At 39.9% G+C, this 24,072-nt stretch overlaps 1 protein-coding gene across 2 annotated transcripts; it reads left to right on the top strand.

Annotated features, from left to right (window-relative positions):
• mast3a (microtubule associated serine/threonine kinase 3a) lies at positions 1 to 23,758 on the top strand. 2 transcript variants are annotated; one of them, XM_029524441.1, is made up of 27 exons: positions 1 to 416; positions 2,783 to 2,871; positions 3,641 to 3,713; positions 5,765 to 5,785; positions 5,915 to 5,993; positions 8,681 to 8,838; positions 10,794 to 10,869; positions 11,155 to 11,364; positions 12,458 to 12,559; positions 13,146 to 13,278; positions 13,893 to 13,978; positions 14,261 to 14,346; positions 14,949 to 15,157; positions 15,327 to 15,465; positions 15,697 to 15,829; positions 15,935 to 16,100; positions 16,269 to 16,370; positions 17,093 to 17,215; positions 17,312 to 17,424; positions 17,592 to 17,773; positions 18,027 to 18,148; positions 18,229 to 18,417; positions 18,837 to 19,060; positions 19,302 to 19,424; positions 19,611 to 19,747; positions 20,100 to 20,284; positions 20,395 to 23,758. In XM_029524441.1, exons 1-27 carry the CDS (start codon positions 331 to 333, stop codon positions 21,258 to 21,260), a joined length of 4,212 nt encoding a protein of 1,403 aa, XP_029380301.1. In that variant the 5' UTR covers positions 1 to 330; the 3' UTR covers positions 21,261 to 23,758. The 2 variants fall into 2 exon arrangements, with proteins under 2 accessions (XP_029380301.1, XP_029380302.1); XM_029524442.1 differs by lacking the exon at positions 5,765 to 5,785.
• Positions 23,759 to 24,072: the final 314 nt, after the last annotated feature.

The following is a 24,072-nucleotide window of genomic DNA, read 5'->3' on the forward strand; positions in this document are numbered from 1 at the left end:
GCTGCTGGAAAGTTTGTATCACTCATGATATCTTGGCGGAGGTGTCTCTCCACAATGTCGCATTCTGGAGCAGACGGCCTGTCGGCTAGACGCTGGTGGTGAACCGGGGGGAGCAGCAGAGCGGACATGGCCGTCACAGTCGCTCCGCACCACCGAGCTGCCGTGTCCCGGGTGTGGGGTCACTTTGTCCCGAAGCTGAATGGAGTTTCTCTCTTTGGACACTGCGTACCGGCCTAGCTAAACCTCCACCGGAGAGACCGAGAAACCATGCTCCCGCTTTGACCACTGGATAGGATTCATATCTGGACTGCTTATCTCACCGCCACCACCATGTCTGACCAGAACTACTACTGGACTGTGCTGCCCAGCTACAAAACTAGTTTCGTAACCGGGGCCATGATGAAGAGATCGAAAAGGTAAAAACACCAGAGCCTGTTTTAGCAGCATTTCCTCTGTGTGTGCAGATCCACCGCAGTCTCGGCTAACCCGCCGCACACTAAAGACGCCTGGTCTGCCAGCAGTTGTCATCGGCTCCCCTCTGTCTGATAAATAACAATTTGTTGAACGTTTGTGTAGAGCTATTTGATCATTTGATCTACTGCTCGTCAGTGCTTGGTAACATTAGCCGCTCCAGCTGGGGGTGATCATGTCACTGTGGTGTCTGTGATGGCTACAGTGCCTTACTGTATGTGCCTCAAACATCCGCCCTAGTTTTTGTTTCCGACAGAGAAACGTGGCCATTGTAGACTTGTGTGTGTGTGTGTGTGTGGACAGATTGCATTGTTTGCTAGCAGCTGTCGCATAAAACGACACAAAGTCCCAGTGCCGATCGATACACTGATGTGGTTAGTGGCCCCGTAGTGTTGTAGATGTGCTTTTATCTGCGAGATAAATCTAATCAACCGACACAAAGTGGAGCAGTAAAATTTCCTTTCATGCCCTATAAACACTTGGTGTGTCTCTGGCATTCAGTGATTGACCTTATCATACTTGATGAAAGCTTCGTCATCTTGTCCTAGCACTTTTCTTCTTTCTGTAATGAAATATTTCCCAGTGACCGAAAGGTATACAGTACTGTGCTTTTAGAGGCATTAACTGCAAATAAGTGAAATAAAGGAAAAAAACAAACAAACAACAACAAAAATAAAGAAATAAAATTAAAAAAATCTATGTTGTTATCTTATGTGCTTTAGATTTCCCAGCTGCTTTAGTCGGTTGAACTACCCAATTTTTCCATGTTGGAATCATGCATCCAGTCATGTAACTCATCAGTATTCAGCTTGACTTTAAACGGAGCACAGTGATAAATTCATGCCCATCTCCATCAGTAGAAGTTGAACTTGCACTCCAGCATCTCAGTGGCCTATATTCATTAAGCTACATGCCTAACTGCAACACATGCTACAAACCACAATAGTTTGTCTCAAATATTAGCAGCCTTATCACCGTGAACTGTTGATAAAGCCAACATGTGATCAGGGTGCCATAGTGATGCTTTCATTCCATTTCACACAGGCTCTAGGGTGTGAAAAGGGTGTTTATTTTGTGATATGAATAAAATAGAGCCCTTAGAGTGTTTAATGTGGTTTGCAGCTGTGTCCTAGACATTAAAGCCAAAGTAAAGCTCTCTGGTTCTGTCTTCGTTCTGTTGCTTTGCCATTGCTTCCATTTTTTGGTTTGAGGGCCATATACTGAGTAAATCTGCCTCACCACGACCCAAAAATGTCAGACTCTATTGCCATCTGAAGCCCTCAATTTTTTTAGGTCACTGCAAGGGAGAAAGTAAATGGCATCAATGTTTCAAGGATGAAACATAGAGTATGATGAGGTTACATCCTGATTTTAGAGACCACTGAGAAAAACAATCCAACACGAAGCGCCAGTTCTAATCTGAGAACCATAGCACCAAGTGTATGGACGCATGCATAATACACAAGCAAACACAAAGTGGATATAATAGTATTTGAACGAACTGCATCATAATTACATTGGGATCTATGTTGGTGAGTCAGGGTCAGCGAATGCTACTAGTATCTGTTTGCCTTAAATAGCTCTGCCAATAACCACTTTGATATGTGACAAATAAAAAATTTCCTTTAAGAAGAAATGACTGATCTACAGCTTCAAAATAAACTGCAGAGCAGAAGTATTGCCTGCTAAATCAAAATTCATTTGCTTTGAAAAACTGGCAGCTGAAGTACTGATGTATTATTTAGAAAATGCCTGTTTGGAACATTGCATACTTCCATGGTTGATGTTTGAACCTTTGAATCTATGCAGTGGAAAAACAATCTGATCATTGATTATCTAAATATAAACAGCCCAAACAGGTCCAAATGTCAGATAAAGATTGTGTTCATCCATGGCAATGGTTCTATAATTGCACAGACAGTATGTACATAGGAGTCATGGGGTCCACTTGTTTCTAGGTATTGTTGTTTAGAAACCAGCCAAGGCATTTTCAAAGGATCACATATGCTCAATGGTACTATCAGTGATACCTCCATGTATTTAGATCGAAATATCATTCGACTATTTACATACATACATGTTTATAGCCACACATATGTTTATGTATACACACCATTACCAGTGACATATCAGTGTTTCCCTTGTTATGATCAACAATTCAAGATCATAGGTTTTGTGTGTTTAATTTTGTGACTGTTTACTGCGCTGATAACAGACTGATAGACCTCATTTGCCTCTGGGTGATTGTGTTTGTAATCGCACTACATAAGCAAATGTTTTCCCTTTACTGTTCTCATTTCTTCCCTCACAGTTCCCGAAACAATAAGAGAAGGAGTTTGGCAGTTGGGACCCCGTCGCCCACACTCTCACGACCACTTTCACCTCTCCCACTCGCTACAGGTACTTGTTTGTTAAGCTCATACTGCTGAGGCTTAGTGCATGGCATTGTTTGGAAATTTGAGTGGATGTTCATTGGTCATGCTTTTTATATATATATATATATATATATATGGTCACATAGAAAACAGGGGAAGTGAGGGTAGACGGATGAGATTAATGGGTCCATCTGTGACAGGAGGACAAATAGCTTTGTAAATGTGCCTTCAGCCTTGTGTTTTTTTGCTGCTCTATGTCACAAGACTGGTACTGGTTTCCTTCTGTCCTTCAAGTTTTTAACTGCTGCCTGATTGTAATGTGCCTACAGCATAAAGCATAAGAGTCACTGGTTTTCCTAAAAATTATAGTTTTTTTTTCCCTCACTTGGCTTCATACAGGCTATCCATTCCTTAACTCACATGTCTGATTCTGAAAAGTCATGCACTCTCTGACCTTGAAACACCAATTTTTGAAAGAGGGATTCAGGATGTGACTTTGATTTGCTTTCAAGGGCTGACATGAAAACCCTTTAGTGACCCTTTCAGGATCATGTGGTGTGCTGTGATAAACAACAGGACTCCTGGGTGTCTGCTGAAGTTGCCAAGGAAAAAGCCTAGTTATCCTCTGTGACTGTGAAGTTAGTTGGCTTTAAGATTAAATGTGGCATGAAAATAGGTGATCATGTAAGGCAAGGGCTGTCCGGTGAAGTGATTCTACACACAAATAGTCATATTCAATGTTTGCTACAGTTTATAGGCAATTCAAAGTTTGTAACATTTTTTTCTTTCCCCAGCTGGCAGCAGCCCCTCAGAAAGCCCCAGAAATGTCTCTACCAGCACCTCTGCCAATTTCCAGTTTGCCCGCAGGTGAGAATGAACTGTTTTTAAAATTGGATTATGTCTATGTACCTTACCAGCCAGCTTACTAATGTAATATTTTCCCTGCCCAATGAAAATGAAACCATTGTATAATGCAAAGAAATTAGCTTTCATTGATTCTTCATACAAAATGTGATTTGATAAAACTGTATGCAGTTCAAAACATTACAAATTCATTCCAGTAGCAAAACAGTGACAGCGAGCACAGATGGCCAACCCTGTTCCCCAGGAGGGTTTAGCTCAACCCCACCAAAACTCATAATGACTTTAACAGAACATTAGCTTTGTTTTCTTAATGCAACCTATGAGCTTTTGAATAAAAACACAAAACTAAGCTAAAATTTTTTGTTCTATTGGAAGGAGACTTGAGATGAACGAATAGTGGACATATCGTGACTTGTGCTTTTTGGCCCTGTGTTGTAAATGAAATAGTGGACAAGCAAGTCCAACCAGCTGTTAGGCCCTGGGGCATCTTGCTGCACATGCATCTTGGCATTTGTCAAGCCAATTAGGGCAACAGGTCATTGCACAAAGTCCTTGCTTAGGGCTCCGGTGATTATGGTGTAATGCTGCAGAGCTTGTCCTGTTATTATGCTTCTTGCAGGAGTTTATGTGCATTTAGAGTAACAGTCGACAGGCGCTCTGGCCCACAAGCAGAAAATAGTTTGTTATTGATATGATAGTAAGGAGATTCTGGGATTAAAAATTGCAAAATGTTTGCTCATTTTGAAGCATGTAGTTGCAAGTAAAAATATATAGATGCTTCAAAAATGCATTTCTCTCTCATTGCATGTACTCTAAATGTATATGCTGCTTATCTGAATGTGGTAGGAATTAGCTTTTGATGTTGCAGTGCAGTATAGCATATTGCACCATAAGCTCAGGGACGGAGAGGCAATGTGTCCTGATAAAATTGCTCTGCAAAAACCTGAATGACTCATCTAAATTTATTGAAACCTTTTAAGCTGCCAGTGTGTAGACAGATGCTGTGACTGCATTTTTGATAACTCCACTGAGTTTATTTGTTATTCACACAAGCTGTATTGCCTTCCTGTTTGTGCAAATTTTTTTTACATAAACATTGAATAGCCGAGCACATAAGATCCATCCATGCAAAAAAAAAAAAACAAAAACAAATAAATCAAGTATTTCAATACAAATGAAAATGTGTTCAGGAACTATCCCATGGATGAGACATAATCATTTAGTTGCAGCTCCCTCATCACCATTTAAAATTATTTCTTTTCTAGCTTTGGAATATGGGGATTACCAAACCTTTATCTGGTAGTATTGCCCTTTGGACCCCAGGAATTGATTCTAACATCAATTTAAAACCTTCTTTTTAATCTTAACTTGTACCCCCTTAAGCCTTAAAGGATCTTAATACAACAAGCTAGTGTCAATCATTAAGGCTTAAATAACAGTGGATGGTATACATATCGGATATGGACCAGATGAGAAAACACAAAGTCTAATACACCTAGGTGATCCTCTGATCTCAAGGCACAGCAAATCTCTGAACCATCCAATTTCACTGTCACCTCTGATTTAGCTACTTTCCCCCCCAAGAGCTGGTTTCTGTGAGAAAACATTTGACCACCATTGCCATTGAGAATCAGTGAGAGAAATTGGGCCATATCCCCAGAGCTTCATGTTGGATGGAAAAGTAGAGGGGCAATGGCAACACTGTTACAAATGGAAATTTGCCAAATAGGGGTTGAGTTTTTTTCATGTGCAGAGGTCTGGCTGGGTGCCTTGTGATATACATGTCTGCACTGATTAGAGGTATTTTGTTTATTTGTGTCTAGTCATAAGCTAAATGTCTGTGGGTGTCAGTGCTACAGTATGATCGCAGCTTGGCAGCTTGTGTTCTTCAATAGCAGCAGACTTCCACTGCCTGTGAGCTGTGAATGACAGACAGACTTAATAACATCAAAACCTTCATTTCCTTTCTCACTTTATCTCTCAACCCTCCCCTCTTCTTCTCTGTATCTCTCCTCTTCTCTATTGGCATCTTCTGTTTTTTTTATATTGTGTAGCCAACTGGCCCGTACTGAAAGGTAAGAAAATTGCAAATGTTCTCCTTAAACTTGCATGAGAAGATTTTTTTTTTTTTTTATAAGATTCATAGGTAACAAAGCAAAGTGAAGATTAATACTGAACAGTATGCTTCTGTTTTGTTTCTGTAGAGCGGATGGGCGAAGGTGGTCTGTGGCATCAGTTCCCTCATCTGGATACTGTACAAATGCACCCAGTTCATCAGTATCTGTAAGATGGATTTATTTCTGTGTGTCAATGTCTTCTTTTTCTGTTGTCTTCATGTAATCACCATGTTACCATTATATTTCAGGCCTGTCTCCCCGCCTGTCTGTCAGATATGCAGGATAGGCAAAAATAAGCCTTGGCTTCAACCTATTCCTTTTTCGGTTACAGAGTTCTGTAAAATTTTGTTGTGAGAAAATGTTAAGTGCAAGTATGAATGATAATGTTGTGTCAATCGATTGCATGCAATTTAAGTATTGTATATTGTAACCAAAGTGAACTATTAATTCATATTCAACAACTCCCCAGACCGATGAGAGAATTTAGCCTCCATCTACTCTCTGTATCCACTGGTTTACAATGCCAGGGTGTCTTACATCTCATCATGTTAGTGTAGGTGTTACAAGGAAATAAATTAGCAGATAAAGGGTAACTTATTTATAATACACGCCTTATGGAGTAAATCATTTCATAAAAGTGTCCACAACTGGACCACATTTTGATTGTGCAAGTATGCTTAATGTGCAGTCTTATCATCTTGTGTTATGGAAGTTTAAAGTGTTGCTCTCTCTCTCTAGATTTAAGATAGAAAACATGTTTTGTTTCACATTTTGCCTCACAGTGTTTATACACTTACATGCCTGTTAAGTAATTAGATATCATTGAATGCTATATGTATCCTACAGGCTAGCAGAAGTGTGAGACTTAAGAGCAAAATGATTCACTCCTTCAACCCTTGCCTCTCCCTGTTCTGTAACACTTAGCCCAGCTTCCTACCTGAATTCTTGTCACATGTTGATTGACCGTTGTGAGTTTCCATCTTGCATTTCACCTTCCTGGTTAGTTAAATGGAAGAAGCTTGCTCAACAAAGTTCAGAAGGAAATATCTTTGCACTGCTGCCAGGCTTCTTGAGCTTTTAATCACAACCTCGATGGGGTAGTTACTAATCTAAAATTTACTAAAAAATACTAATGATCCTTTGGATGACAGAGAAGTGGTCTATGCTTCTGACATTATTAAAAAATGTAAATACTTTCCATGTGTGGTGAGTGACATGGGCCTCCTGGCAACTTTGGAGTCTTTGAATTTAATATGCCATTTGAATAACTGGCACACTTGTTCAAGGCACTCTGAAAATGTTTCAGGCAGATGGAAAACAATATTACATGACTGTCTTATCAACCATATTGTCAGCAGCAGTTAATTTGTACAAAACAGCTGACTGGAACTGAATGTTGAATCCTTTACTGACTCAGCCATAACAGGATACATCCAGTGATGATGCATCCCTCCATTATTGCCCTTCTTTCATACCTTCCACTGCAGAGAGGAAATGGGGATGAATCCCTAGATGGCTTTCCCACAGTCATTTCCTGGAATGAAAAATTTCATTTCTCAACATTGTGCATTTTCTGGTTTAATGTAACAAAAACATCCTCAGTGGTTGGAAAATCTACAGTATGGTTAATGTTTAACCATGTGGCCATCCTTATTAAATAAATGACTTCATGCCATGACTTGACCTGGCCCTTCAAACAGAGGGAAAGTACAGGAATAATGAATCTAATCATTAAAATAATATAGGTCTTGTTGAAAAGCGTAGTTTCTTTTTCCTGTTCCCAGAAAGGCCTGTACAGCATTTCATTTGGCTTTCTCGTTTGAGAGCATGCTGAATTGCCCAGCTACACCCATCAGTTATTTGTTGAAGGTTTCTGTGGTGATTATCTTGAGATTTTGGCTTCAGAGTCATTACTGAGGCTGCAGTCAGTTGTAGAAAAACAATATCCAGCTCCTCTGTCACGACAGCAATTCTGTATGGTAGACCACATGGCTCGGAGACGGTGAGGTCAGCCCTCTTCACACAATGCCTCTTTCAGGCCCTCCGTCAGTGAGGTCTTTATACTACTCTCACTCGATTCTGTCATGTCTCCAGTTTCCTCCTCAGGGTAACTTGCCCCGCCCCCCTTTTCTTATCGCCTATTTTCTCTATCTTTCTTGCTTTTTGTGCTTTCATTCTTTACCCCGCTGTTGTTTTTGCACTTTTTCCCCCTGTGAGGCTTTTCTCCTTTGCTCATCTTTCAGTGAAACCCTAGATCCTAGCCAGATGGGAGTTGTCATAGACTTAGGCTGTGCACATGACACATTTTGACTTGGGAGAAATCAAATGCATGCATGGCCAACACAACAGCTGTTGCATTCGTCTGCAGGGCAGGCTGCAACTGGAAAGAAAAGGCCCTGCTTCAGGAGAGCAGGACATTAAATGTCACAGAGTCCCTTTATTTCAAAGAAAATATTTATGATGTCTTACTTAACAGCAGCCTTTGTCGGCATGGCCTTATTTAGCGTTAAATCTAATTCAAGTCTGTATCAGAACATGAAAACCTTTAAGACTCAGGGCTAACAGGATGATGAGTGAATGTTAGAGAATAGTGGTGAGACTCCTATCAGAGGAAGCCTTTTATCACAGGATGTTATTTGATCAAAGCTTCAGAAGAAAATTCACACATACAGTAGAGTACAGTAAATGTGAAAATAAAAGTAGACAAATATAAATAAAAAGGGTGCTTGGCCACTTACCAGTTGACTGAATTTATTACATATTAATACTGAGTTCTGCTACTTCTTTCCCACTTTTCCATTTCTCTCGACAATGTCATTCCTGATTTTTCCCCTTTGTGCTTTTCCCTCCCAGTCTTCTTCTTCCCAGGAGTTGTTGCACCAATTGCCCTTCCAGCCCACACAAGATGATCTCCACTTCCTGTTCAAACATTTCCGGAGTACAGAGAGTGTGGCAGATGAAGAAGGGGCACACCCCTTGCCGCCTGTCAGGCTCCGCTCACGTAGTCTCAGGTATCTTGAAATCATATGACAATTAGTTTACTGTTAACTGCTTTTGTTACATTTCGATAACTGTATTGTAGCCTACTCCACTGCACCAAAAGGAGAGATGATTTCATTGAATATTTTTAATTTGGTTGGGTGGAAGCAAAGAGCCAGACTTCTCCTGTCTAAGGTTATAGGTTTATATAAGGGAAGACAAATGCAATGCAGCTGACATTGCTATTACTACTACTGTATGCCCTGTACTGCTATAGCTTGAAAGTGGAAAATTCTGCCTTATTAATTGAAAATGTGAACTGTGCAGCTCTCAAAAAGTCTGCTGCCTTCTGAAACTTAAGCATATAATCACCCTACCTTGTGGAAATGTCCCTCCATTACACAGCTGTTTATAAAAAGATGGGTTTAAAGTGATTTAATGGGAGACAAAATTAGCTGCACTGCGGCAAATGAAATGCCTGCAGTAAGTGTCAATGTGCTACTTATTAGCAGAGTTGGTAACAGAAACAGAAATATGTAATTTCACAAAGAAATTTTGTTTCTTGGCATCTTTCATGTATGATTGTAAATATACCAAAATAGGCTTGGATGAATTGAAAATAGTAGAGTAATTATTTTATTTGGAAAAAGTGTCTGTACTGGTTACTGGTAGTGCCTTGGATTAGACTGTACTATTTCCTCATCAAACAAACCCTGTAAATAGCCCTGGTCGTGAGTAGGTATGAGGTTGCTGGCAACGGCTATGTTAGGTTGTGAATGGTGTAGGGCATATCTTGATGTGGTTGGTTTTTTTTGAGTGACATGTTCCTGCTTGTGCCACATACTCGTGTATACAGTACAGAAACAGAAAAGTTGTCAGAAAAGGTTGAAAATCAAAATATTTCTACTAATCTAGGTATACAGAAGTAGTGATGTATATTGCTTGCAGGAAAGACTTGTGTATAAGTGTTATGCAGGTATTTATCCTTATCCAGGATAATATTTTTTTGTAAGTTTTTTAATGATTTAGCCTAGTTAACTTTTTGTTTGATTGTTTATACACAACAAAATTTCCTAAATGCAGACATATTTTTACTTTCACCTGAATCGTTAATGTGGCCTCGGGCTCATTTGGTATGCAACAATGAAACATGAGACTCCACAAATTGTGAATACAACTGAAGTGTTGGCCTGCTGATTTTATTACAGCCACGCAACTTACATATAAATTACTGCTCACACGATAGAAATAGATGACTGAGAAGAGATCTTGCTGCTCCAAAATAACTCCAGAGGGCATGTAAAGCATTTCTTATCACCCTCAAATATTTTTCAAGGGGTTAACAGTTGCTTCAAATAAAACCACACTGCATGTGCAACTGCTGCTTATTCAGAAATAGTAAAGTGCTTGTCACATGTCGATATTGTTATTTGTAGCATGTGATGTATAGGAGCAGCCAGTATCTATTTTAAAAACTGTGATGACATTTCATTGATTTGTAAAGTGTATGGATGGTTTTAAAGGTTCGCTCTTGTAACTGAAGCCTGCCAGTTTAACAGATGTTGTCATAGATGCTGCAGATGAGAACCTGATCTGAATCACATCAGTGTCATTCTGGAACATGCTGTGTTTACAATTTCAGAAGGCCATAAACACTTCAGTTTGTAATTTACACCTAAGCCAGTTAGAAATGTTGTGTAGCTTTATAACATTTTATGACTGACATAATTTCACAGCTTCAGTGTATCATTGTTGATATTTAAAAGGCCAATTATTTACATTCTAACATGCTGCTATAATATCAGCCTCTGCCGTCGCTTTTCCATTCCTAATTCAGTTTGAAAATTTGTTCCCTTTTTTATTTTATATGAGTCACATTTGTGTCAATATTATATTAATTCTATCTTTTTAGAAAAAAAAAAAAAAAAAAAAAGATGTTCCGTTGTATTTCTGATCTGTTTGGCTCTTTTACATGGTGCTAATCCAGTCCAGGGCGGACCCGTGGAACATTTGACAATGAGATTGTCATGATGAATCATGTCTACAAAGAACGCTTTCCTAAGGTATAGTCTTTGTATTTATGGACTGTTTCTTTGCCTTCTCTCTTTCTGTCTATTTTACAAAACACCTTCAGTTTTGTTAATGTATCTGCATACAAAAGGGTGATCTAAAAATATATGATTTTTTTTTTTCTTTTTTCCTTTGAAATAGAAACCAGGACAGCAGATTTTAACGCTCTTGGCAAAGTCAAAATCTTGATCCAGTCACTAAGGGGATTTAAAGATTTTGTGAACACAACAATGCTGTCAATGTTTTAAACGAAGTCTTCTATCTTGGTTGTTTCCTAGGCAACGGCCCAGATGGAGGGTCGGCTGCTAGACATCATTGCAGAGTGCTCCCCAGGCACTGCTCTGCCCCTGGCTGATGGTGTGCTGGGATTCATTCAGCACCAGCTGGTTGAGCTTGCCAGAGACTGTCTAGATAAGTCCCAGGAAGGCCTGGTCACCTCCAGGTACTTTGTGGAGCTACAGGAGAAGCTGGAGAAGTTGCTGCATGAGGTGGATGTTTTGTTTCTTTTTTGTTTTGTAAACCTTCCATAAATGATTTGAATAAATCCTGAAATAACATCACATGGGTTTATTTCCTTTTTAGCTCAGACTTCTTTCTGTGACATTGCATGCTAGTCTGTATCTACACAGATTAAAATTGTTTGTTTGACTCGTTCAGACATGATGCTGATTCCGGTTCATTTCCAAAAGTTGGAGTTGTCATTTTGCATTATTACATGGATCAGTGAAGTGGTCAAGTGTTTGATTTTGTATTTATTATGTAATATTTCCACCAACGATTTCACTGCAGCAAACGGTGTCTCCAGCAAAATAGATTACTGCCTCTTCTGCAGACTTTCTCTTTTTACCCAGGAAGTTTGATAATTTAACATGGAACTCATTTAAGCACTACCACAATTAAAACTGAATTCAGTATATTTTATTTACATCCAGCATGCTACTAACTTTGTTGATGCTACAGACCAACAAGGATAGCTACATTTTGTCTGAGAGTTATCTAAACCACACTTCAGTAAATATGTGTCTTGGCCCAGGAAACTATTTCCCAGCTCTTGTGGTTGTATATTAAAATGTTTTAATTTTTGCCTGTACTAACTTGTCACTGAAACTTACTGCTTTGAATTTATGGTTGCTATTTCATAATGGAACAAGCTAATATTTTTGCTGGTTTGACAGAGGACGATGTGGTTACAAATTATCAGCTGGTTAACCTGAACTCACCACCTATGCAGCTGACATTCTGAATATGTTCTTTGATGAAGGCGTGGCAATGTTAGACTATGATACGAGGACAATGAGAATTAAACTGAGTTTGCAAGTGTGTGTGTGTGCGCGTGCGTGTAATTTATTAATCTGCAAAGCATTGAGCAGAAACAAGCGTCGATGCAATATGTCTAAACCAGCCACAGTCCCTTAAATTAAAAATAGATATCATTATATGATGATAAAACAGATGCTGAAAGTAATGTGAAGCATAGCAAAGTGCAGAGGGCCTCTGTGGTGAGCTGTGATGCCTCATGCTTTGTATCAATTGGATTAAGTTACAGGAATAATCCATTACCCTTTGTCCTTCCATAATCAGGCATATGAGCGTTCAGAGAGTGAGGAGGTGACCATCATCACTAAACTGGTCAAGAAGATTCTGATCATCATATCCAGGCCTGCCAGGCTCCTGGAGTGTCTGGTAAGCCTTTTTTTTCCAGGCAAAGCAGTGATTATATGTAAAAGAGGAATATCAACATCATGTTCACACACACAGTATGTGACAGATGATTCACATGCACTGATCACTTGCTGTACTTTTTTGCAGTAATTATAGCAAGTACTGGCATTGGACAAGTCTGACTAGTTTGATAAAGTCTTTTCGAGCTTTAGTTCCTCATGTTTTGTTTATTATAGGTGATAGCTGATAAATGAAGTTGACAACTTTAAAATTAGCCAATTTACCTTTCCTAGTAAAGGTTTCTTTTACTTCACATGTCTATTGTGGGGACTACATTCTTGTTGCAACAACATTTTGCATGGTAGATATTATCTTATTTACTTTATTGGATCAGACTATAATAATTCTGCTCTAGATTCCGTAGCATATGTTTTCTGTTTTCTTCCTGCTGGATAGTTGGCAGGTTTTCTAATTGGTTATTTCCTGTTTAGCACTATCCTGTACTCTCTTGGAAATCAAGGCTACTTTCCCTTCGCTGGGCAGAAGCCATAGTGTTCCATATTATGTAAAAATGCAGTAAAAGTTGTTTTGTTTTGTTTTTCTACAGGAGTTCGATCCAGAGGAGTTTTACCAACGTTTGGAAGCAGCAGAGGGTCAAGCGAAAGTGGGCCACGGCATCAAAACAGATATTCCCAGATACATCATCAGCCAGCTTGGCCTCACCAGGGATCCCCTCGAAGGTGCAACATTTATACATTTCCTCTCACTTGAACTGCACCTTATAATGTTATTTGTTGATTTGAATATTATTGTTGTCATGGTCATTAGAGCATGATTTTATTATGTTTCTGTGTTTACTTTCTCCAAGTGAGCAGCCTTTAAAAATTACTTTCTGTTGGTCATTATATTTAGGAAAATCCATTTCCAGAATTATACCACCACAATCAATAAAAACACAATTTTCATAAAAGAATATAGTTACATAAAGACTATAAAAAGCTAAATCTTTTCTGTTTGAATAAATTTTATTTTTCGTATTTCATGGAAACATCAAAACATTTCCACAACCAATCTACATATCCACACTGCTTCCCACAGTAATATCATGCATAGCCATGCCCCCTTTAACTGAATTAGATGCCATTAATCAACTGAGCTTGCATATTATAAACAAATAAATAAAAAAAGAAAGAAGAAAACAAATCAGCCACAAATGCCGTGATGTGGCTGATTTTGTTTTATGAGGCATCATTAGTGAGTTAGTGTAATGGCAGATATTGCAGAGTAAAAATTCATTGTTGGCATTGGTGCTGATTTAAGATGAGTTTGAACTGTGTGTCTGACACTGTCACAGAGATGGTCCATCTGGAGCAGACAAGCCCAAGTCACAGGTCAGCCAGCAGAGAGTCTGAAGACACTGGCGAGATTACACCTACACAGGTAGAGGCTTACACTGAACAGTCAAAACTTTTTGTTTGTACATAATAAACAGTGGTTAAAGGAATCAAAATATTAAATATTATGGAGTTGAGTAAAACACCACTGAGGGAGACTGCTTGAATAGGAAAAACATTTAAGGGCTAATTTCAATACTTCTTACAACAGGGAGACAGAGAATTCTCTCACAATGAAGTCATGAAGTGCATGTAATCATGCATCAGTAATGCAGCATTTAAGTTCTTGTTATTTTTCCATCTCTTTTTTTGGACATGTGGGATTCAGACCCGGGCAGCTTGTACCCCTCCTCGTAGGAAACCACTGGAGAGTGACTTTGAGACCATCAAGCTCATTAGCAATGGCGCCTATGGGTGAGTAAGACGGAATTTGTTCATTCAACTGACTCAGTCCCTTTGTGAATGCTGAACAGTGCCCAGTAAAAGCAGAAAAGAAACTGAAATGAGGATGTGTTTATACAGTTTGTGTGCGCAGCTTTATTCCTGATCTGTACTAAAAGCCTCTGAAAAGCCGCTCTTATAGCATCCACAAAAAACTAAGTGAAAATTAACAATCATAAGTACTTAAAAAAAAAAAAAAAAAAAAAAAAGAAACAACACATACAAACAAGATCTTGAGACAATGGTTTTGGGACGGATTACTGGTGTGAAATTTTAAGGACTGGATAGGCATTAATAATGGAATGGCTGTCCAAGGAAAACCATATACAAACCCAAAATTTAAGTTAGAATATTCCCACTTTGAATCGATCGATGAAACATTCAAATATTTTTTGATGTTTAATATTGCACACATATGTAGCTAAATTACATTCCATTCCAGTAAATCAATATTGTGAATTTGAGTTTCCGGAGGCTTTGAGGGCAGAAGAAATTCCCAGGTGCATGTCACCTCTAAACCATCATCTATGTTTGTTTATAATATCAATCTTATTTCCTCTTCCCTCCATCCTTAGGGCTGTTTTTCTGGTTCGCCACAAGGAAACTCGTCAACGATTTGCCATGAAGAAGATCAACCGGCAGAATCTGATTCTTAGAAACCAGATCCAGCAGGTTTTTGTGGAGCGAGACATCTTGACCTTTGCTGAAAACCCATTTGTGGTATCTATGTTCTGCTCATTTGAGACACGGAGGCACCTCTGTATGGTCATGGAGTATGTGGAAGGTAGGATAGGTTTGAATATTGGATGAGTACTGGGGTTGAGGTATAATGTATGCCAGAGCTTTCCAAAACTATGAAATACATATTTAGTCTAGTTTTTCACAACCACAAAGGTTAAATAAGGAGTCCTATATGGAAATTTTCATCATGTTGGCTTCTTTTCTGCTTTAAGGTGGGGATTGTGCAAACTTATTGAAGAACATTGGTCCTCTCCCTGTGGACATGGCGCGGATGTATTTTGCAGAGACTGTCCTGGCGTTGGAGTACCTTCACAACTATGGCATTGTACACAGAGACCTCAAACCGGACAAGTGAGTTTTTGGGCAATAAAGAACAGTCCCATCCATTTCACATTTTTCATCCCTTTTATCATTCCTTTAATGCCATGTCTAATTTCTTTAAAGCTTTCAGTAGGGTTTGCTATTATTATTTTATTATTTATTATTATTATTTTTTTATACAGACAATAAGTCCTTCTGAAGTTGGAGCAGAAGTTCCTGAAAAGCTCAGCCTTTGATGTTATATGATTTTTTTTTTTGTAGTTTGTTAATCACCTCCATGGGACACATCAAGCTGACAGACTTTGGATTGTCAAAGATTGGTCTTATGAACATGACCACCAACTTGTATGAAGGACACATTGAGAAAGACACCAGAGAGTTCATTGATATACAGGTTTGTCTCTTCTCATTTAGTTGTCCATTGAATTATTGTGTTACGTGAGTGACATTAACATTAATATCAGTGCTCCTTCCCCTTTTTTGTGTTCCCTTTCTACAGGTGTGTGGGACTCCAGAGTACATCGCTCCAGAGGTGATTCTAAGGCAAGGCTATGGAAAGCCTGTGGACTGGTGGGCCATGGGAATTATCCTCTATGAGTTCCTAGTGGGGTGTGTGCCTTTCTTTGGAGACACCCCAGAACAGCTTTTTGGTCAAGTGGTTAATGGTGAGACAGCTTTGCATCTATCAGGAAATTGTTATAGTCAACTTTTCCATTCAGGTTTAGCTTTTTGTTTTTTTTGTTTTTATTTGTTTTTAGAAAACATTCCATTGCCTTAAGTTTATGCATGGGAGAATTTATATCCTGTCATATTGGTATGTGCCTCTTATTCAGATGACATCATCTGGCCTGAAGGGGAGGACGCTCTGCCAGCCGATGCTCAAGACCTTATCACTAGACTGCTGAAACAGAGTCCTCTGGAGCGTTTGGGAACAGGTTGGTGACAGCATGACGGATGGAGAGTGGGTGGACAAGTCTCTCTGGAATAGGGGCCTGCTAGCACACCAGTTTGTACAGAACTCTAACCATCTGCTGGCCAATGAGAGGCACATACAGAGTTTCTTTTTACTGTTACCTGTTTGGTTTTGGGGCCAGTGATGGCATGTGGTGTTTTACTGGAGCAGGATAATATCAAAGTAGTCAAATGTAAAGTTTAAACACAGTTTAACTGGCACACTTACCTAAAGCATAAAGTACATTTCAGCTCTGTTGTGCAATTTTCTAGCTGTACGTACTACAGTAGATGTTGCTCATCTTGCATAGTTTGTTTTTACTTAGCTTTACAAAGCTGTAATCATGATGGTGTTAAAATATTGAATATGAATAAGGCAACATTTTCAGTTAGTAACTATTATGTTAACTGATTAATGGTTTCAGTAGAGCCAAAAATGCTGGTGATTCCAGGTTCTTAAATGTGAAAAACACAGCTTTTCTTAGATCAAATCAAATCTTTTGAATTTCAATGTTTGGGTCAGGATGAAAGTCATTTGATGAGAGCGGCTGGTTCTTTGAAACCTTGATAGCTCTGAGGGGAAACAGTCTTATCATTGAAACAAAGCAATGTATTAGGTCAAAACAGACACTGCTCACATTTTGGCCAAGGAGTAGTTGCAAATGAGGGTCTCATGTCAATCTCTCCTGTCTCATTTCTTCTGCAGGAGGAACCACTGATGTGAAGGTGCATCTGTTCTTTCTGGGACTCGACTGGAATGGACTTTTGAGGCAGAAAGCTGAATTCGTACCTCAACTAGAGACAGAGGAGGACACCAGTTACTTTGACAGTATGTGGATTTGTGGACCGAAAGGATAAGAAGGAGGAAGGAAGGATAAAATCTGTATTGCCAGTTTTTAAGAGTCATTGTCATTGCCCACTACAGCCCGATCAGAGCGCTACTGTCACCTTGGCTCAGATGAAGATGATGAAACCAATGATGATGAGTCTTCTCTGGAGCTGCGACAGTTCTCCTCTGTGGCCCATCGTTTCAGCAAGGTATTTCTTCTTGCTGATTCTGACACAGCCTTGATTGTTCCACAATATCAAACCCCATAATGTATATGGAAATAAATTGCATACAGTCTGTGATTATAATGGTGTGAATTCTCATGCATGACAAGATGATGTGCAAAGATTCACCATGCTGTCTGCTTAAACTGCAGGTGTACAGCAGCACAGAGCATCTGTCCACCTCCACGCCGTCCAATCAGAGCCTGTCATCATCAGAGCGAAGCCACAGTGAGGAGAAGGAAGACCGGTGGGAGAGCAGGGGGGTCCTTTCCCCTTGTGACAGGGAAAGGCATTTGGCCAGTGGAGACAGGAGGGCAGATGGACACAGGGGGAGGTAAGAGTTTGGCACAGGTGACAGTGGTATCCGTGTTATGAGGGGAAAAATAAAACATGCGTCTGACCCTAGCTTTTTTTTTTGCTACAAATTTTATGAGTGATTTGACATGAAAATATAATATGGTGAAACCTTGCGTGGAATATGACTGAAGTCATGTGGGGAACAGTATCACCCCACATATATATTTTTTTTAAATGGTGTTTTAATTTGTGCTTATAATCATGAATTGAACTTGTGTTTCTCTTTGCAGCTTGCGTCCTCGTGCTTCTTCCAGTTCTTCGCAGTCAGAGCGTAGTGCCAGCCCCCTAGTGATGAACAGCACTCAGAGCCTTGACATCATGCCTCGCTTCTCCATCTCTGCAGAAGAGGAGGGTAAGACTGATAAACAGATGTGTATTATCTGCCCCTGTCATTTTACAATGGTGCTAAGTCTCTTCACTTCATGATCATAGATGGGATGGTTTCCAACCTGCGCCGCATTCGCCTCCGGAGCAATAGCACAGGTACCAGGCCGTCATTCAGGAGAGGGGCATCCCGACGCATTGCCCATCAGCTTGAGACTCCGGAGAAGCCCAGATCCCCGGCTGGCAAAGTCCCAAAGTCTGCCTCTGTCTCTGGCCTCTCGCTCATCATCACCCCAGGTAAACAGGATGATTAATAATCTATGCATATGAATTCACTTTTTAGCAAAAGTTTCATCCAAAATCCTTAAAATAAGTCTTTTAGAGGAGCTGTTGTAATCCAACTATATTTGCCAAAGCCATTCATTTGCTTAATTTGTTTACAGTGCCATCTACAGCCTGAACCAGTGTAATTTGTACGAGAAACATATGATCCATACATACTAGAGTTCCAAAGATAACTGTTTAACTAAGAATCATTAATGGTAGAATTTCCTCAATCTGTAGCAGCATTATTATTATTATTTTTATTATTGTTGTTGTTGTTGTTGTTGTTTGGTAGAATAATTTTTATTAAATACTGAAAATGTGCTGGAGGTGACTACTATTGCCAAACACTCATCTGATGACTTTTCTAATCATACTTCTTCCTGATCCAGATGACTCAGGGGGTCCTCCCACGAGCCCCAAATCTTCATTGTCCCTGTCGTCCAATCCTTCATCCAGAGATTCGTCTCCCAGTCGGGACCTGAGTGTCAACATCAGCTGTCTCAGGCCGCCTGTGGTCATCCACAGCTCTGGAAAGAGGTTTGGCTTTGCTCTGCGAGCAATCAGGGTCTACATGGGAGACAGTGATGTCTACACCGTCCATCACATGGTCTGGGTATGTGTCTTTATTTCAGGTGTAGCTGGGTGTCCTAATCATGTATGAAATAATTATACTATAGTTAGCAAATCTAATGTGTTTTATATGACTTGTCTAAAATGTACATGAATGGATTTAAATTTTCACTTGTTCCTCTGAGAAAACGGAACACTTCTAGTTATTAGGTAACTTCTTCTATCGTAGTAATGGCTGATTAGATAGTGGCTTGACCAGAAGTTGTGTGTGTTTCTGTGCATAGTGTGTTGAGGAGGGCAGTCCAGCACACGAGGCAGGATTAAAGGCTGGTGATCTTATTACTCATGTCAATGGGGAGTCGGTCCAGGGACTGGTCCACACCGAGGTGGTGGAGCTCCTGCTCAAGGTAATTTGGCTTGTTAATGAGAATAGCTTGAATTAAATATAATTTAATGTGTCTCCTGCTCATCAACTGAAGATAGTCTACAGTGTCTTGTTGGTTTGTGCCAACTTGTTCTTAAGCATATTTTCAGTTTGTGGCTCTCCTCTGCTTTGAAGACAAGTGTTTATAGTAACAATATGTTTTAAACAGAGTGGCAACAGAGTGACCTTGCAGACAACTGCACTGGAGAACACTTCCATCAAGGTGGGTCCTGCCAGAAAGGCGAGCTATAAAGCCAAGATGGCCCGGCGCAGCAAGAAGAGCAAGAGGAAGGATGGACAGGACAGGTACATGAAGAAAGCATCAAGTCAATATGTGTTTAACTTAAGCTTAATATTAGATTTGAGATGGACTTCACACTGACAATGACTACAATGAAGCACATTTTTATTCTGTCATCTTTTTTTTTTTTTACTTTGTAGGATTTAAGGGGTTCATTAGATAATCCTGACAAAATGTATTCTCCAAAATGCCAGTAATATAAAATTTTGTTTAATCGATCATAGTTACGGAAATTGCCCTTGATTGTGGTTAAGAGTTAGGGTGCTAAAGTTTGTTCAACAGTGAGGGGAGGAAAAAAAAAAAGGTATTTGGTATACACCAAATTCAGGTTTGACACCTGTTTCTGTTTTTTTGCAGCAGGCGAAGAAGCATCTTGAAGAAGCTGACTAAGCATACACCTCCTCCGCCCATGCAGAGCAGTCGGAGTTTCTCCTCGGGGTTCCACCAGTCCTCCAGTGACAGCCTGTCTGGTTCTCCAACACAGAGTCTCTCTCCTGGGCCTTCCACACCTTGTCGCTCCCCTGCTCCTGACCATTCTGGAGGTATCTGAGGATGCTTTGGATCACTTGCTGTGTAACCAATTTCTTTGGTTGCTTTGTGGTTGTCTTTTTTGAGAAAAAAATACAATGTTATCTCTCTCTCTTTCTACCAGATTCAAGTTCCTCTCCTTGCTCAAGTTCCCCAAACTCACCTGTACCACAGGCCCGCCCCAGTTCCCTACATGTTTTGGGTCGCTACACCAAAGCAGGCCGCTGCAAGTCAACCAGCAGTATTCCTCCTTCCCCATTGGCCTGTATCCCACCTCCCCAGCCCATCTCTCCTCAGTGCTCTCCGTCCTGTATGCCTAGTCACCCAAAATCCCTGCAGGGCTTCCATGGGAAAACACTGTCCCCTCCCACTATTGCCCGCCATTCTGTGCGTCCCCGCAGTGCGGAGCCACCCCGCTCGCCGCTCCTCAAGAGGGTGCAGTCAGCAGAAAAGCTGACAGGGGACAAGACGACTGGAGGTTACCATGGAGAAAGAAAGGCCTACAGTACCCGGCGCCACACCATGGAGGTGCCGCTGTCCGAGGGAGAGGGGCTTGAAGATCTGGAAGGGCACGCTGCCACTGGGTTTGTGTGTGTTGGTGAGCATGGCCGTCAGGGGTTGTACATTGGAGGGCTGAGAGGCCACCAGGACATACCTAGTGGAGGCAGTGAGCACCATCGCTCTACTGCTTCGCCACAGCACCGTGGAGGCAACCACCACCCTAAGGAGGTGGTGGTGATGAGAAAGCTTGCTCTGTCAGAACGCAGGGACTCCTTCAAAAAACAGGAGGCCGTGCAGGAGGTTTGTTTTGATGACTTGGAGGAGAGGGAGGCGACACCAAGCCCCACTGTTCCTGTCGCACAGCCGAAGGCGTTCAAAGCATCGTGGACCAACTCAGTCCAGGCAGAATCCACTGTGAGATTGGAAGGAAGAGGATCACAGGGTACAACAGCACAGAAAGCCAAGTCAAAAGACAAAGAAGGGTTTTAGTTTTTCATTTTGACAGGGGGGAGAGGTCAAAAAAAATCTTTCACCTCATACTATAATGACACTTGAAGGCCTTGCATGTGTCCAAAAAACTGTGACTAAGTCCCAAAAAGATCATAAGCAATTGCGAGAAGATGGAAGAACAATTTAATTTCAACGTGTCTCAGTAATATATGCAGCCTGCAACACTGTTAACAGAATGACGGCCAAACTGTGTTCATTTCCTAGTTGCTTGTTTCTTCTCTCAGTTCTCATATCACTGTGGCACCTGGAACTTGATGTACTTTGTAAATGTTTTTTGTTTTAAATGAAGAAACTTATTTATGACTTTTTATGCTCATCTTGTTTTTTTAGTTGTTGAAAATTCCTTGGATGCTGTTCTGTTCAGGAATTGCACAAAAGAACAAGCCACGCAAAAAACCTCTCTGTGTAGTTTTACAGTAAGAACAGAAAAAAGGAGGTTTTGTCAGTCAGTACCACACCACCTTTCATTTTTATACACCGCAATGCCTGTCTACAACTGGCTTTTGTGTTGTCCCAATTATAAATACCCAAATCCCAAACTATAGCGCTTGGCCTGCAACATATAATGTATTGTAGAATTTGAAAGATATTCTGTGCTGCCTTGCAGAGAACAAATTTAATCATGCAATTTGTGGTGGTGAACATTTAGATTCATTGATTCTAAAGACAGACTTTTAATCATATTATAAAGGACAAAACACCAAAAGACTTGGAAATTTAGCAATGGTGCCAAAGCATGGTTTACCCATAGGAGAAGTTTTAGAAGAGGTACTCTAGTTGTACATTAAAAAAGCTTCATGCATGCATGGGTTTACCTCCATTTGCTGTCTGTTCAGTAACAAAAAAAAAATGCTGGCACTCCTCTAGCAGAGGTTTAACTCATAACCTGATCAACATACAGGTGTGTAGATGAAGCTTTGCAACTACTTTGGAAACCAGGCTGCTGTCTCTGTCTTCTAATACGTTATTGAATCAAGCCTCGCAGTTCCCTACAAACCTAGTCTAGCTCAAGTGTTTGCACAAGTCGTAACCATATAACAGTAAGACAACATTTATATTACAGGGCGATTTCTTCCTCTGTGGGAATCAAATATTGTACAGTGGATGCAACAAACAGAAAAGACTCTTTTGGATTTTTTTTTTTTTTTTTTTTTTTTTAATGTGTATTACGAATGAATGTTTACATTTTAGTGGAAATATGTGTGTGGACTTGTCACGGTTTTTGTTAAATTATTATGAAAAAGTGAATGACACAACATGGCAGAGTTCGAGCAGAAGACCTGAATGGATGAAGGAATGAACTGAGGTGATCTCCTTTTGTATATTTTGATAGAAGTCTTGGGAAGAAGTCTTGTTGCAGTGAAAATAACCAATGATGTTGATGTATATTGTATAAACAATGGTGGACCTTATAGCAGCCCTAGGTGGTGTTTTTTCTTTTTTTTTTTTTTGGGAAAGTGACCTTGCCAAGATAGGTGGTAACAATGTGTATTGCCACTGAAGTGGCCAGTTCTTAATCTCCTGTTGTTGATCAACCTCAAGTGACGCACCTGCATAACAGACATCACATTAGTACAATGTTCCCACAAGTTTACATTTGGGGATTTTTTTCCCCCCACAATTGAAGTTATTAATCTCATCAGATACACCTTAAATTTAAGTCAGTGATTTGAGCTTTAATGTGAGGAAGGAGATTTTTGGAACAATTATTGAAGGTTGATATTCACTTATTTATTCCTTCATTTCTATCTTCACATTTTGAAACTTGCTCCCATCCAGGAATTGTTTGAATCAACAATCAAAAATGCTTCCAGTCTTATAAAGATTTATTTCAGTGTCATATTTTTACACAGAAAAAAAACTTGTGTTCTCAGTTTGAAGGCACACATCTCGTTGTGTTTAGGAGAATGGAAGAAACTTTAGTGTGGGAATTGATTAGCCTTCAAAATGCTTATAGAATGTGGAGATTTATACTAGAAGTTAAACATTTGTACTTTAGTAGGCAAAAAAATGGATAACTGAATTTCTGATGCAATATACATCTGGGTATGTTCTTTGGATTTAATGGTTTTGTTTTTTGTGTATGTCATCACAAAACTGTTCTTGTATCACTTGACCCTAAAGGTGTATCTTAATGTTAAATCAAGATTTTATTTTGTATCAAGAATTGCGAGGAAGACCTCATATTTCTTTTTTTTTTCGCCCGTGTGTTAGCGTGTGATAAACTCCATGTCCTCACATGGGTGCTCAACTGTCATTGTCCATATTTTCCACACTTGTTTTTGTGTGGTCGTTTGGTAAAAGTTGCTGCTCCCTACTTGACCCCCCCCCTCCCCCTTGTTGTCACTGAATGGCAAAGTTTGTGAAACTCTTACCAAATGGGGATCTGGTGCAGACTGGTGTGACATTGTCCGTTTTTCTATTGTCTTAACAGTGCTCGAAATAAATGAATTGAAAAGGACTGAAAAGTCCAAGATCACAAAGTCTTTGTACTTGTCATCTGTCCCCCCATACAACAACTTTTACACAATAACTGTACCATATGCATTCATATTTGTAATGTATTTGAAGTATGTTTCTCTACACTGATAGCATACAGATATTTCTGTGTAGTATTCAAATGCTGGAAAAGCTCAATGTTAAACTCACATGGACCAAATATACAGACAAAAAGTTTCAGTGTTTCTCCTTCTGAAAAATAGACCAGATAAAAATGATGGGGGGATCTTCAACAAAAGGGAGATGTGGGTGTTAAAGAGAAAAGGGGGCTGTTGCTTAATATGAGAAGACA

This window comes from Echeneis naucrates, chromosome 17 (genome assembly GCF_900963305.1).
Source record: "Echeneis naucrates chromosome 17, fEcheNa1.1, whole genome shotgun sequence".
NCBI classification, from domain to species: domain Eukaryota; kingdom Metazoa; phylum Chordata; class Actinopteri; order Carangiformes; family Echeneidae; genus Echeneis; species Echeneis naucrates.

Bases quoted from the DNA above. Each gene is read 5' to 3' on its own strand.
- mast3a (XM_029524441.1), top strand. From the start codon at position 331: ATGTCTGACCAGAACTACTACTGGACTGTGCTGCCCAGCTACAAAACT. The intron at 8,839-10,793 runs GTATCTTGAAAT...GTGCTAATCCAG, and splicing joins CTCCGCTCACGTAGTCTCAG to TCCAGGGCGGACCCGTGGAA. The intron at 20,285-20,394 runs GTATCTGAGGAT...TCTTTCTACCAG, and splicing joins TGCTCCTGACCATTCTGGAG to ATTCAAGTTCCTCTCCTTGC.